General features: G+C 47.9%; 1 protein-coding gene across 2 annotated transcripts in view; it reads left to right on the top strand.

Annotated features, from left to right (window-relative positions):
- Window positions 1-13,494, top strand: part of STT3B (STT3 oligosaccharyltransferase complex catalytic subunit B) — a 195,018-nt gene that overhangs the window by 61,458 nt on the left and 120,066 nt on the right. For both annotated transcript variants that reach the window (XM_075315244.1, XM_075315245.1), the window contains exon 2: window positions 11,074-11,182. In XM_075315244.1, the coding sequence (XP_075171359.1) occupies window positions 11,074-11,182 (109 nt within the window). The remainder of the gene's footprint in view (window positions 1-11,073; window positions 11,183-13,494) is intronic.

Genomic DNA, 13,494 nt, shown 5'->3' with positions numbered 1-13,494 from the left:
GCGATGCCCCTACTACCGTGTCACAACAGCCTCCGCTGCCGGACCAGGAGGTCGTGCAGTCTGTGGATTTGGCTGCGGCCACTATCCAGGCAGTACCCCAGTCTGATGACGTTATTCCTGCCTGGGCTCTTCTAAGAGGTTAGATGACCTGGCCGCTCAGATATCCCAGCCTTCCACAGGCTCACAGCCTCCCCCCGGCTCAGCTCCCCCAGGGGAGCCCGCCTTCGTCTGGTGTCTCGTTCCCAGTACGTAAAAATGCTGTCTCCAAAAGGCGCCATTGTGACCGTTGCGTCTCGTCTGACTCGGACGATGATCAGTCTGACTCAGGCTCCGTGACCTTTAGTAGTCACGATTCCCAAGACTCTGACTCTGATTCAGATGTCCCTTCTGAGTCTATACATATGGAAGACACATTAATTTCGGCTGTCAATCACTGTCTATTTCTGATCAGCCTTCGGACCCAACTTCTCAGTCGGCAATCAAGCGGGCCAAGAAGCCTCCTAAGTCCTTTGCCCAGGATCCGATTTTTCATCAAATCATATCTGAAATGGTGGGATCACCCGGATAGGAGGTTTAATAAAAAATCCTCCTTCATTCGCTTATCCCTTTCCATCGGAACTGGTTAAGCTCTGGCAATACCCCCCGTTGTGGATCCGCCAGTATCCAGGCTGGCAAAACACACGGTTATGTCTCTCAGACACCGCGTCTCTCAAGGACTCGTCTGACCGCGCAATTGATGCTGCGGTCAAATCTATTTTCCTGGCGAGAGCTATGAGTGTGTGGAGTAGGAACTTGCGCAAGTTGCTTCGCTCTTGCAATATTCCTTCAGAGGCTCTTGAGATCCTTGATTTCTTCTCTAGCCACTGATTACTTGCTTCACGGCTCCTTAGATGCAGCTAGTTTGTCAGCCCTAACGGCAGCCAACGCTGTTTTTTGCCCGCAGAGTCCTGTGGCTAAAGATATGGAACGCGGACAGTGCCTCCAAGAAGTCCCTGTCCACACTCCCCTTCCAGGGTCTTCGTCTGTTTGGAGAATCCCTAGACAAGCTTATATCTGAGACGGGTGGTAAAAGTATCATTCTACCACAAAAGCGGCCTGTATCCAAAAATTTTAAAAAGTCTTCTTTGCGCAGGCAGTCCTTTCGGCCCGCCCCCCAAAAACCATCACAGTGGTCGTCGCAACGCTCAGATCGGGGATTCGGTCCCTCAAGGGACTCTTCCTGGCGTTCCCACTCCAGACAATCTAAACCCAAGGGACCTCGCCCCGTGAAGGCCCCTTCAGCATGACGCCGGGTACCCCTCAGAGCCGACTCCTGTTGGAGGGCGGCTTCTGCTTTTTCGGGATATCTGGCTAGACCATACTCACGATTCTTGGGTTCGAGAAATCGTCACCTCAGGTTACAAGATCGATTTCCATTCCCTACCGGCCAACAAGTTTCTGGGTTCTCTGCTTCCAAAGTCCACAACGCAAAGCCAGGCCTTATTTCAGGCCATAGCCTCTTTACAGAAAGCAAACGATATCATTCCAGTGCTCCTGGAACAGCGCGGCAAAGGTTTCTATTCAAACCTCTTTGTCGTGGCCAAAAAAATGTCTGTCCGTCCTATCCTGAACCTCAAAAGGCTAAACAGGTCCGTACGGATTCGGACCTTCCGAATGGAATCATTGCGAGCCGTACTAGCTGCTATGGAACCGGGAGAATTCCTAGCTTCCATAGACATTCAAGATGCTTATTTACACATTCCCATATGTGTCTCTCATCAACTGTTCCTTCGTTTTGCCGTAGGACACCGTCTTTTCCAATTCAGGGCCCTTCCCTTTGGACTGGCTACTGCGCCTCGGGTCTTCACAAAGGTCATGGCGGCTGTCATGTCCATTTTGCACCCCAGAGGCGTTCTGGTCGTTCCCTATTTGGACGACCTACTTGTCAAGGGGAGCTCTCCTCAAGTTTGCTCAGAAAGCGTGCAAATTTGCCCAGACACGCTCTCAAGGCTAGGGTGGCTTCTCAACTTCAACAAGTCATCCCTCATTCCTCATCAGCTCGTTACCTTTTTAGGTATGCTGATAGACACGGTTCAGGCCCGGGGTTTTTCTTCCAGAAGACAAGAGGTCTTCCCTGATCCGGGCCGCCCAATCCCACCGCTCCCGCCATTACCCATCCCTCCGGAGTGGGAAGAGAGTGTTAGGCAAGATGGTAGCAGTCATGGAAGCCGTGTCGTTTGCCCAATTCCATTTGCGTCCTCTGCGATTGGATCTTCTGTCCTCCTTGGGACAAGAATCCAGCCTCTCTAGACCGGTCAGTCCGCTTATCTCGGACTGCCCTCAGCTCCCTCGTCTGGTGGACTCAGGTCTCATCCCTATCTCATGGGAAGTCCTTCCGCCCTGTCCACTGACACTAGTCATGACAGATGCCAGCCTGTTAGGCTGGGGGGGCGGTGTTTCTCCACCACACTGCTCACGGACGCTGGTTTCACCCCGAGCGATCCCTTCATATAAACGTTCTGGAGATCAGGGCCATATTTCTGGCCCTTCAGACCTTTCAACCCTTGCTTCTGGGCCTCCCGGTTCGGATCCAGTCAGACAATGCCACGGCTGTGGCTTACGTCAACCGTCAGGGAGGAACTCGCAGCAGGGCAGCGATGAAAGAAGTCTCCAGGATTCTTCTTTGGGCAGAGAAGCACATCCCCATTATTTCAGCTGTCCATATTCCGGGGATAGACAACTGGGTCGCAGACTTTCTCCGCAGGCAAGGTCTAGTGGCAGGGGAATGGTCCCTCCACGACGAGGTGTTCCATCAGATCACTCTTCGTTGGGGGCTCCCAGCTGTGGACCTCATGGCGTCTCGGCTAAACGCCAAAGTACATCCCTTCGTATCCCGGTCGAGAGACCCGCTAGCGCTCGGCTCCGACGCTCTAGTCCTCCCGTGGTCGCTGTTTCACCTGCCATACGTTTTCCTTCCGTTCCCTCTCATTCTGAGAGTAATCAAGAAAATCAAAGCGGAGGGAATCCCGGTGATCCTCGTGGCCCCGGGCTGGCCCAGAAGAGCCTGGTTCCAGAGCTCCTCCACCTTCTCGGCGACACTCCCTGGCGTCTTCCCGACCGCCCGGATCTTCTGTCGCAAGGTCCAATATTCCACCAGAATACAGCACCGCTGCATTTGACGGCGTGGCGCTTGAATCCTTGATTCTAGCCAAGTCTCATCTTTCTTCCAGGGTAGTTCATGCCATGCTTAATGCTCACAAGCCTTCCTCCGCCAGCATTTATCACAGGACCTGGAAGACCTATCTGTCCTGGTGTGACCGTCATAATCGGTCGCCCCTGACCTTTTCAATCCCTAATGTTCTTGCCTTTTTGCAAGACGGTATGGACTCTGGTCTTGCTCTCAATACCCTTACAGGACAAGTTTCTGCCTTGTCAATTTTTTTTTCCAGAAGCAGCTGGCTTCTCGCCCTTAGGTCCGTACCTTTCTTCAAGGGATGGCGCATTTGGTCCCCCCTTATCGTCACCCCTTAGATCCCTGGGATCTGAATTTGGTTCTCGGAGCACTTCAGCTTCCTCCTTTCAAACCCTTGAGAGAAATCTCTCTTCAACGGCTGTCTTGGAAAGTTGCCTTTTTAGTCGCTATTACCTCTATCAGGCGAGTGTCCGAACTGGCAGCCCTGTCCTGTCGCTCGCCTTACCTGATATTCCATCATAAGGTGGTCCTTCGGCCTTCACCCGCCTTCCTTCCGAAGGTCGTATCCTCTTTCCACCTGAACGAGGACATTGTGTTGCCGTCATTCTGCCCGGCCCCGGTCCACTCCTTTTGAGAAAGCCCTTCACAATCTCTATCTTGTCAGGGCTCTGCGGATCTACATCTCCAGAACAGCGCCGTTGCGCAAGTCCGATGCCCTTTTCGTCCTCTCAGAAGGACACAAAGAGCGACCGGGCTTCCAAATCCACGATTTCTCGATGGATCAGGACTGCCATGTGTGAAACTTACAAAACACGGTGTTGTTCCTCCTCAATCTGTGCAGGCCCACTCTATGCGAGCAGTGGGTGCCTCCTGGGCTATCCGCCATCAGGCTTCGGCGGCCCAACTTTGCAAGGCCGCTACCTGCTCCAGTATGCACACGTTTACAAAATTCTACAGAGCGCATACGCATGCATCCGTGGATGCTGCTCTTGGAAGACAAGTCCTTCAGGCGGCAGTGGCCCATTTATAAGTGGCCACTGCTCGGTTTTTTGACAGTGTTTGTGTTCCCTGCAGTTGTTAGTCAGCTCTTAGGCTGATGTTCTACACTGTTAATAGTTCAGTTCCCACCCATGGACTGCTTAGGGACGTCCCACGGTCTGTGTCCCCCAATGAAAAGGCGAGAAAGGAAAGGACGTTTTTGTGTACTCGCCGTAAAATGTCTTTCTTGGAGCCTTTCATTGGGGGACACAGCTCCCGCCCTTGTGGTTTTGGTTGTCCTTCTACTGCTTTTACAACAAACTGAGCTAGTTCCCGCTGGGGTGATATGCTGTGGGAGGAGGAGCTAACACTTTTTTCAAACCTAGTGTCACGCCTCTTCTGGAGACACCATATAACCCACTGTCTGTGTCCCCCAATGAAAGGCTCCAAGAAAGACATTTTACGGTGAGTACACAAAAATGTCCTTTTTTTTTTATTTTGTAGTAATGATCAAGATCAGGGGTGGACAATTCAAAAAAAAAAAAAAAAAATGAAGGGCCACATGAGTGACCATGACTGGTGAGGAGGCCCGAACCAACAGGCTGAAATGAATTCTACTCAATATTATGTGCACATCTGCAGACATAAAGCAAGAAAGACGGCGCTATACATAACATAGTGATATACATAATATAGCAGAGGCGGGAAATTTTCGCCGAGGGGCCCTGTGACTGTTGGGGAAGGCTGAAAGGCTGAAATTTAATTCTGCTGAATATTAACATTAACATATTAATTTCAAATAAGTATGAGCCCCCACATAGCCCCTCTATATACAGTGTGAGCCCCCACATAGCCCCTCTATATACAGTGTGAGCCCCCACACAGCCCCTCTATATACAGTGTGAGCCCCCACACAGCCCCTCTATATACAGTGTGAGCCCCCACACAGTCCCTCTATATACAGTGTGAGCCCCCACACAGCCCCTCTATATACACTGTGAGCCCCCACACAGCCCCTCTATACAGTGTGAGCCCCCACACAGCCCCTCTATATACAGTGTGAGCCCCCACACAGCCCCTCTATATACAGTGTGAGCCCCCACACAGCCCCTCTATATACAGTGTGAGCCCCCACACAGCCCCTCTATATACAGTGTGAGCCCACACAGCCCCTCTATATACAGTGTGAGCCCACACAGCCCCTCTATATAGTGTGAGCCCCCACACAGCCCCTCTATATACACTGAGCCCACACACAGCCCCTCTATATACAGTATGAGCCCCCACACAGCCCCTCTATATACACTGTGAGCCCACACACAGCCCCTCTATATACAGTGTGAGCCTCCACACAGCCCCTCTATATACAGTATGAGCCTCCACACAGACCCTCTATATACAGTATGAGCCCCCCCCCACATAGCCCCTCTATATACAGTGCGAGCTACCTCCTACATACAACATGAGCCTCTAAATAGCCTCCTATATACAATCAAACCTCCCATGAAAACAAACATACTTTCTTTGCTCCCGGTCCCCCCCATGCTGTACTCTGGCTTCTGATGCTCTGCGCACTCCACACAGCACGTTATGTGATGTAGTCACGTCTGTTGTGTTTCATATTGATTGGCGGAAGACTGATCCAGCAGCACTGTCCTCCACAAATGCTGAGGATGCAAATAGTGGAGTCATCGGGCCGCAGCGGCGACAGACAGGTGATGGGTGACCGCATGACGCAGCCCATGCGCCACTGTTTTCAGCCTTCTGGCTGTCTTGGTATGTGGGCCAGACTGGGAAAGCCAGCGGGCCGGATGTTGGACTAAATAAAAACATAAAAGTGTTTAATCATTTTCCTGATGAGACACTTTCTTAAAATCAGTCTTTCCATGTTCGCTGCCCGTGGCTGGGGAAGCAATATGTGAGATGGCCACAAGCCACACGGGCTTCCTGTGAAGCTACAGTTTCCATAGCTCTAATGGAAGTGACATTGTAGTTCGGATCACCTGTGGCTATCGCATACATATATTCGCTATGACCACTTCAGTAGTAGGTTGGTTTTATTTTCTAAGTGCTCTTTAGTGGTATCTGTAAACTACTGAATTATGTATATATTTTTTTTTCCTTCGTATGCAAATACATTACTTGTGGTGTTCCAACAGATTATCACAGAGAAAGTCTGCACCATTTGAAGAGGTAGTTCACTTTTTGATCATATATGTGGTCGCGTTTCTTTGGTAAATCTGTTTTTCCTGGATTGGTGTTACCTCACTATTAGCCCAGGAGGTTGGGGGATATCCAGCTACTGTATACATACTGTACACTAATGCAACCAGATGAGATCCGTAGGGATCAGGAACATGGTGGAGAATTTTTATTTTGCACCTTACGCCATTAGCATTTTAGTAGGTCAACTTGGTGTCAAGTAGCACCTTTTTTTTTTTTTTTTTTTTTTTTTTTTTTTTTTATCTATTTTGCGCAAGTAAAAAGTCCAGTTTATAAAAAAAAAAAAAGTTATCGTAAATCTTGAGCAGTTAATAAAATATAAGATTTATCTTCATCCCACAAAATAAAGATGAAAGTTCTCCAAGACGCTCTCCATTTATTTCATCTGCTCCCTTTAAAAATATATAATGTTTTGCTGCATACAAAGGCTTCAGTGATAAGTCAGATGTGAATTTTCGATGTGTCGGTAGCTGTACAGGATACATAGAGTGAAAGGTGTTCTATTCTTCTATATATCTCTGAATTTATACTTTATGGTTCACTAATGTTCGGCTGGCTTTTAGTTTTTGGCTTGCTGATAAAATGTATTTCTAGGATTTGTGGGGTTGTTTCACAGTGGTAGAAGTTCAGGCTGTATACTTGGTATGAAAGAAATGTAAAATACAGCGTCTTTGCCCTGACAGGTCAACTGCAGCAGGCGCCAGATTTTAGAAAATGACAGTTTTTGTCAAGCTCCGATGACCATGCGTTCTGCTGTATAAATGAAGCATTTACCTTTCAGGCCAAATAATGGTATTCATTCAGCTCCCAAACTAGCTAGAAAATGTATTATCCCGTACTTGGGAGGAATATTTATTAGTACAACCCAAAAACAATTCTGCGAAAAACAGAGCTCATAATGACTCTTCCCATGTATTGACCGTATATACAGATATGGTTCATCCCGATGGGGTCATCTTTCTAGTTTCCAAATTTCACTTGTGCACGCTACGTCCAAATTCATAGGAAGCTAATTAACCCATCAGCAAATTTTTGCAATATGGGAGTGAATAAACACATGTAGAAAATACAAATACCTGCAGCTTTCTATGTTCTTATACAGCTGCTCATGGTCCTATTGTGTAAGATAAGTGATTATAGAGATGACATGGCAATGGGTCGCAGCAGCTGTTGCTTTCTGTGAGGTAGAACATTACCCTTCCTGTTTTTGAGCAAGCTTTTTTTGCCATGTCTCCAGCACTCTGAGCTCATCCTAAATGTGTGAAGTAGCAGTTTTTTCTGCCGCTGAGCTCCTATGTTATTGACTTGATTTATGATGAGCACAGAGTGGTGGAGACTCAGAAGAAATGCTCACTTCTTATGCTAAATGGGCAAGGAAATGTTTTATCTCACAGAATCAGCTGCGATACCATTCTGTAATGTCTGTATACTTTTGTTTTGTTTTCTTAAAAAAACTTCAATTGGGGAATTTTTATGCCAAGAATGATTTGATTAAAACATACTTATTGGTTGGACAATCTTTTTAAGAACTGGACATGGCTCTGTTGGTTTTGAGACATTTGACCATTTTTTCCTGTGGAAATGTACAACACCCGGTGCATTTGACTGCAATGAGGGGTGTTAAATTAGACTTACAGCAGGTAGGGGTTCTGTTGTGGGAGAGCTTAGGCTGCTTTCACACTACGTTTTTTTAACATCCGTCATTAACATTTTTTAACGCAAAAACGGATCCAGTGCAAATGCGTTTTCATTTCAATGCATTTGCAATGGACTCGCGTCAACATGCGTTTGCGTGCGTTATAGTAAGGATCCAGCGGCTTGCAGTTTTTTAACTTTTTTCAAAAACGTTTTTGAGTGCGTCCAAGTACTGCAAATTGCTGGATCCTGACTAAACAGCCTGCAAACGCATGTGAACACTGACATGCTGATAGACAGGATCCTGCTTGCTCTGAGCATGCCCAGAAACCAGCTTCGCGTGATCAGACCCTCTCTCCACCTCCCTCCCTCCCCCTCTCTCCCTCTCTCTCCACCTCCCCCTCCCTCCACTCTCCCCCGCCTTAGAGCGGAGGACGCTCGTAACCAAGGTAAACATCGGGTAACCGCGGTCTTAGTTAACCGATGTTTATCTTGGTTACGTGTGCAGGCAGCCGGCTCCTACCATGTTTCCCCGAAAGTAAGACCCTGTCTTACATTAATGTTACCCCAAAAAGTCCCACCCTGTCTTACTTTCGGGGGAGGTCTTACATTAGCTGGGCCGGCGGTGACGTGGGGAGCAGGGGCGGCCAATTACAGCCCGAGCTGCTGGGCCAATCAGCGCTCGAGCTGGGGGCCAGCGGTGACGTGGGGAGCAGGGGCGGCCAATTACAGCCCGAGCTGCTGGGCCAATCAGCGCTCGAGCCGGGGGCCGGCGGTGACGTGGGGAGCAGGGGCGGCCAATGAGCTGTGGAGCTGGGCGGATTGCGGGGTTAACACGGCGAGTTAACCCCATGAGCGCTGGACCCGCCCAGCTGCACCTGAGGACACCTCTGGAGCCTGGGGACCCAATGGGGGACAGCGGCGGCCCAAAGGTAAGGGCCTTACATTTCACAGCGGCCCCCCAACCCTGCCTTACATTCGGGGGAGGCCTTACCATTGAAGGACCCCCCCCCCGTAACCCCCACCCTGTCTTACTTTCGGGGGGGTCCTACTTTCGGGGAAACACGGTAGCAGCTGCAGACGCTCGTAACCAATGTAAATATCGGGTATCCAAGCAAGTTACCCGATGTTTACCTTGGTTACGAGCCTCCACAGCTGTTAGATGTCGGCTCCCAGTCTTTCACGTTCAGTTCCCCTCACTCCCGATCACATGACTCCAATGCCCGCCCATAAACTTAAAGTGACAGGATCCTGCAAAATAACACATGCGTTTGCATGCGTTTTTTTGCTGTAAAAGCAGGATCCACTTTTGCAGCAAAAAAAGTTCATGACTCATGTTAAAAAAACGTAGTGTGAAAGCAGCCTTACCTCTAAGGCCAGGATCACATGTACGTCAGACGCTCCACTCTGATGGAGCTGAAACCAGACGCACAGCACAGATGTGATTCAGCCATAGCAATGCCACCTTGTGTGCCTGTCCACATAGACTGAGAAGGTCCTGGCAGTAACCTATATCTACAAAACCGGTCCAAACCCCTTATGAAAAATATCTTTATGAAGAAGTATACAAATATAAAACCCAAATATCAAATTCTTAGTCTCAGTACATAGTGCCAAGTGCTAATTAACATATATTCCACCTAGTGGAGCACTAAGGATATAGATTAGGTAGCTATTTAACATTGAACGACAGTGGGAAGGAGGACAAATACAAAATAATGCCTAAATCTCCACCCTACCTGTCCCTTCCTGACAGCGGAGGAATCGTGATTTGATGGATATCCCCCGTTCAGTGACTGCTATTCCTATTTACCCCTGAGTTCCATTAGTAGGGACCATCACCACACGTACTGCCAAGTGCTTAAAATTGGACAAAACAGAAAATAAAGACAATGGACAGGTGAACTGTTACCTGGTAAATATTTCAGTTCTCTGCAGGAAATGTACCTACTGCCCCTACATTAGTTTTAAGGGGGGCAAAGGATCAGGAAAAAATCCTGCTAATGACAGACATATTATATCACAGAAGGGAGTCCTTGTATAATGCACCACCCCGTTCCATATATCACAGCGCATTTCATCCCCTCCAACTCTAACAATAGGGGATCATCAGGGGATTTTGTAAGGTCATACCCATTGCTTTGTACATGAACTTTAGGGCCTCTTAAGAAAATGAATAATAATTTGATGAAAACCAGCGGTCGAGTGGAATATATGGTAAATACCCTGTCACCTTAATACGGGCCTGCAAGACCAGGTTTAAGACGCACAGGTTTTAGCCAAGCAGCAATTATCAAAACCTGGACCTAGATCTGCCTAACTGGAAGATGGTTCCAGATTTCCATGTATGTCAGTTTTTTGGTTCCCTATTAAATGAAACCTGCATATGAAACTGATGGTCATATATCCTCATTGGTCCTGCATTACGTCTACAGCGGTCCCAATTAACTAAGATCCCTGGGTAAGGATGTCTGTCACACGCGGGAATTCCTCTACACCGGAGGTCTGGATGGCCAACATGCCCCGTAAGACTTTAGGGAGTAGAAAAAAAACCTCTTGCTTGTCACAAGAATGAGGCTGGTTGATCTATAATTCTTCAAGGAGCCCGGGTCACAATTCACCCCTCTTGCATCCTCCCAGGTGATCCACACAATATGCCGCCGCTCGTGTGATACCTATATCTACCATATACTGTGTGCTTTATAGTTGGTGATGAGCACAGTTGTGTATCTCCATGCTTGTGTGACTGGAGACTAATGGACCTGTCTTCAGAATGTCTGACTATGACAAAATCCTCTGCTCTGACAAGTGTCTAGTAGAATGGGAAATAGCGGCATTACACACAGGGCCATATGTTCTCCTCCCGAATGAGGAACTGCATACTCACTGCTCTGAAACTCTCCTGCCCGTTCTGCTGAATACAATTGCTGCTGCCGCTCTGCATTGTGTGTGCACATGCCATAGGATGACAATGATTGTCTTTTTAAGCAGATGTCAAGCATGTCATTATTTGAGAAAGGGCTTTTTTCAGTCGTACAGTTTTAACTCGTCTGTGCTTTTTACAGGTTCAACTACAGATCAACACATCATCTAGCATCCCACGGGTTTTATGAATTTTTAAATTGGTTTGATGAAAGAGCATGGTATCCACTGGGAAGAATAGTGGGTGGCACGGTAAGTGTCTTGCCTGTTTGAGAAAATGCTTTATTAGGTATATTTTTAGCATTGATTGACTCCTGTAATGTTCTGTAACGCCATGCCACTGCACTTACATGGTGGAAATCACTTATGGAGGGTAAAGCTGCACTTTGATTGACACGAGCAGTATAGTCAGCTGATGGAAAATCTGGCATATATTCCATAAATGTATTAGCTTTTTGCTGTTAAAAATGGGTTGTTTCACAACATGGCGGTGTCTGTCATACCCAGGGGATTTGTGGTTGGTTTACTGCATTTACCATGCAATATAGAAGACATGATGGGGTCAACACAGTGGATCAGAGTTTAGCAGGGTTAAGCAAATCTCCTGAAATTCGCTTAAATCAGAATGCAGTTTCCATTTGTAGCAAATAAACTTGAATATACCATAAATTGGTTAAAATAATTCTCACCTCTTTCATGTCCTTCCTACACTTGGCGCTGCCTAGTCCTTTTGAGTAGTAACTCCTCCTTCTTCCTTCTCCCGTGTATTAGCGGGCACCAATGCTAGCCAGGTCCACGTAGTCTCATTGAGTGCGACACTCATAGATGACAAGTTCCACATCCTGCGTGGTCATGTGAGAAACTATACATGTCATTAATGTCCATTGTGCCCCAAAGTGGGGGGCCTAGTCTGTGGCCCCCACCAGACCAGAGGGAGGCTAAAAGGCAAGAGCAGCCAATCTGACAACTGGGTGGGAAGTGACGGTAGTAGGACAGGTATGGTGGGAGCTAAGGAGAAGGTGGGGGATCAGACCACTTCATCAGGAGATGCACTATGTTGGCGCTAAACAAACTGTAGAAGTTGTTTACAAATACAGCAGTCAAAATTTTCAAATACTTAAGGCTATGTGCCCACGGGGAAAGTGTCCTGCAGTTATATCCGCAAAACATTCCGCAGGAGTTCCCAGAAATCCGCAGCACAACTTTGTTTCAATGCTGCGGATATGGTGCGGTCATTCTGCGTTGAGCATACAGTACCATGGCTTGGACACTGCATCCTCAATGCAGAACAAGTGCTGAGTGATCGGGGAGTTCATACTTACCTCCATCATGCAGCACCTCTCTGTCTCAGGCTGTGTCTGCACTTTGCAGGAGAAGGTGGGCGGGCCTGCACTAGCTCTGGCTGTCACATGATCGGAGCTCGTGCAGGCCCCGCCCACCTCCTCTTTCCTGCTCCTAGCTCCACTGCTGTCCTGTGCACGGAGGGAAAGTGACCGGGTGTCTGCTATCAAGGCAGGTTAAGTATGGGACCAAGGCAGATTTCCGCAGGTAATTCCACAGAAAGAATTGACATGCAATTACGTGCGGCTGCAGGACATCCGCACTATGTTCCGCAGCTGCACATATCCGCAACATGGATACACACTCCACATGTCCCATAGGATAACATGGGGAGTGTCTGTGCATGCTGAAACCTGCGGATTTATCCGGAAAATCCGCGGATTTTCCGCAGATAAATCTGCACGTTTCATCTCACGTGGGCACATAGCCTAACACTTTTTTTCTATTTTTGCTTTAACTAAACCTTTTGCAGGAAGACTTTTTTTTTTTTTTTTTTTCTTTTTGTTTTTCTTTTGAGTTGAAATCAGAAGTATAATTGAATTTTCATCATTGGTGTTTTGATCCATTCACCAGGGAATTGGATAAAAAAAATTATTCTAGATGTGTTGATCCCCCTAGTAAGGCCTAAGACACACGGCATGAAAATCAGAGCGAGGGGAGTGCGATAAAAAAAATCACATTCCACTCGGACCAATATTAGCCTGTGAGCCCTAATCAGACCGAGAAAACAATCGCTGCATGCTGCGATTGTAATGCGATCCTGTTTTCTCTCGCACCCATTCAAGTCTATGGGGAGAGAGAAAAATCACACTGCACTTGCGGGACTCCGGTGTACCACGAGTGCAGGGCGAGAATGGCAATAACCGGCTATGGAGGAGAGAGGGAGATAAATCCCTCCCCTCCGCAGAGCCAGCCCTCCCCTCAGTGCCGGTCTGTCCCCCGCACCTGAGGTCAGCTCGCATGGTCGGACCTCAGTCACAGGGACTCTCGCATGACACTCTGCTCTGCTGTTCTGCCAGCGCGAGCAGAGTGTCATGTGAGCGGATCGCAGTAATCCCCGTATGGCCCCGGCCTTATGACAAGACTTGGGGCTCCTGCAGAGCTATCACGTGTGCCACTACATTAAGTTATTATAGTCTTTTAAGACGGCTGCTGAATTTAAACGCGGGAAAGCTGATGACAACCCCTTTAAATGTATTTTCTACAAATATGCAAACCAAATA

Source organism: Anomaloglossus baeobatrachus, chromosome 6, assembly GCF_048569485.1.
Source record: "Anomaloglossus baeobatrachus isolate aAnoBae1 chromosome 6, aAnoBae1.hap1, whole genome shotgun sequence".
NCBI classification, from domain to species: Eukaryota; Metazoa; Chordata; class Amphibia; order Anura; family Aromobatidae; genus Anomaloglossus; species Anomaloglossus baeobatrachus.
Note: the sequence above shows the minus strand (reverse complement) of the source record. Positions and strands in the feature narration are given on the sequence as shown.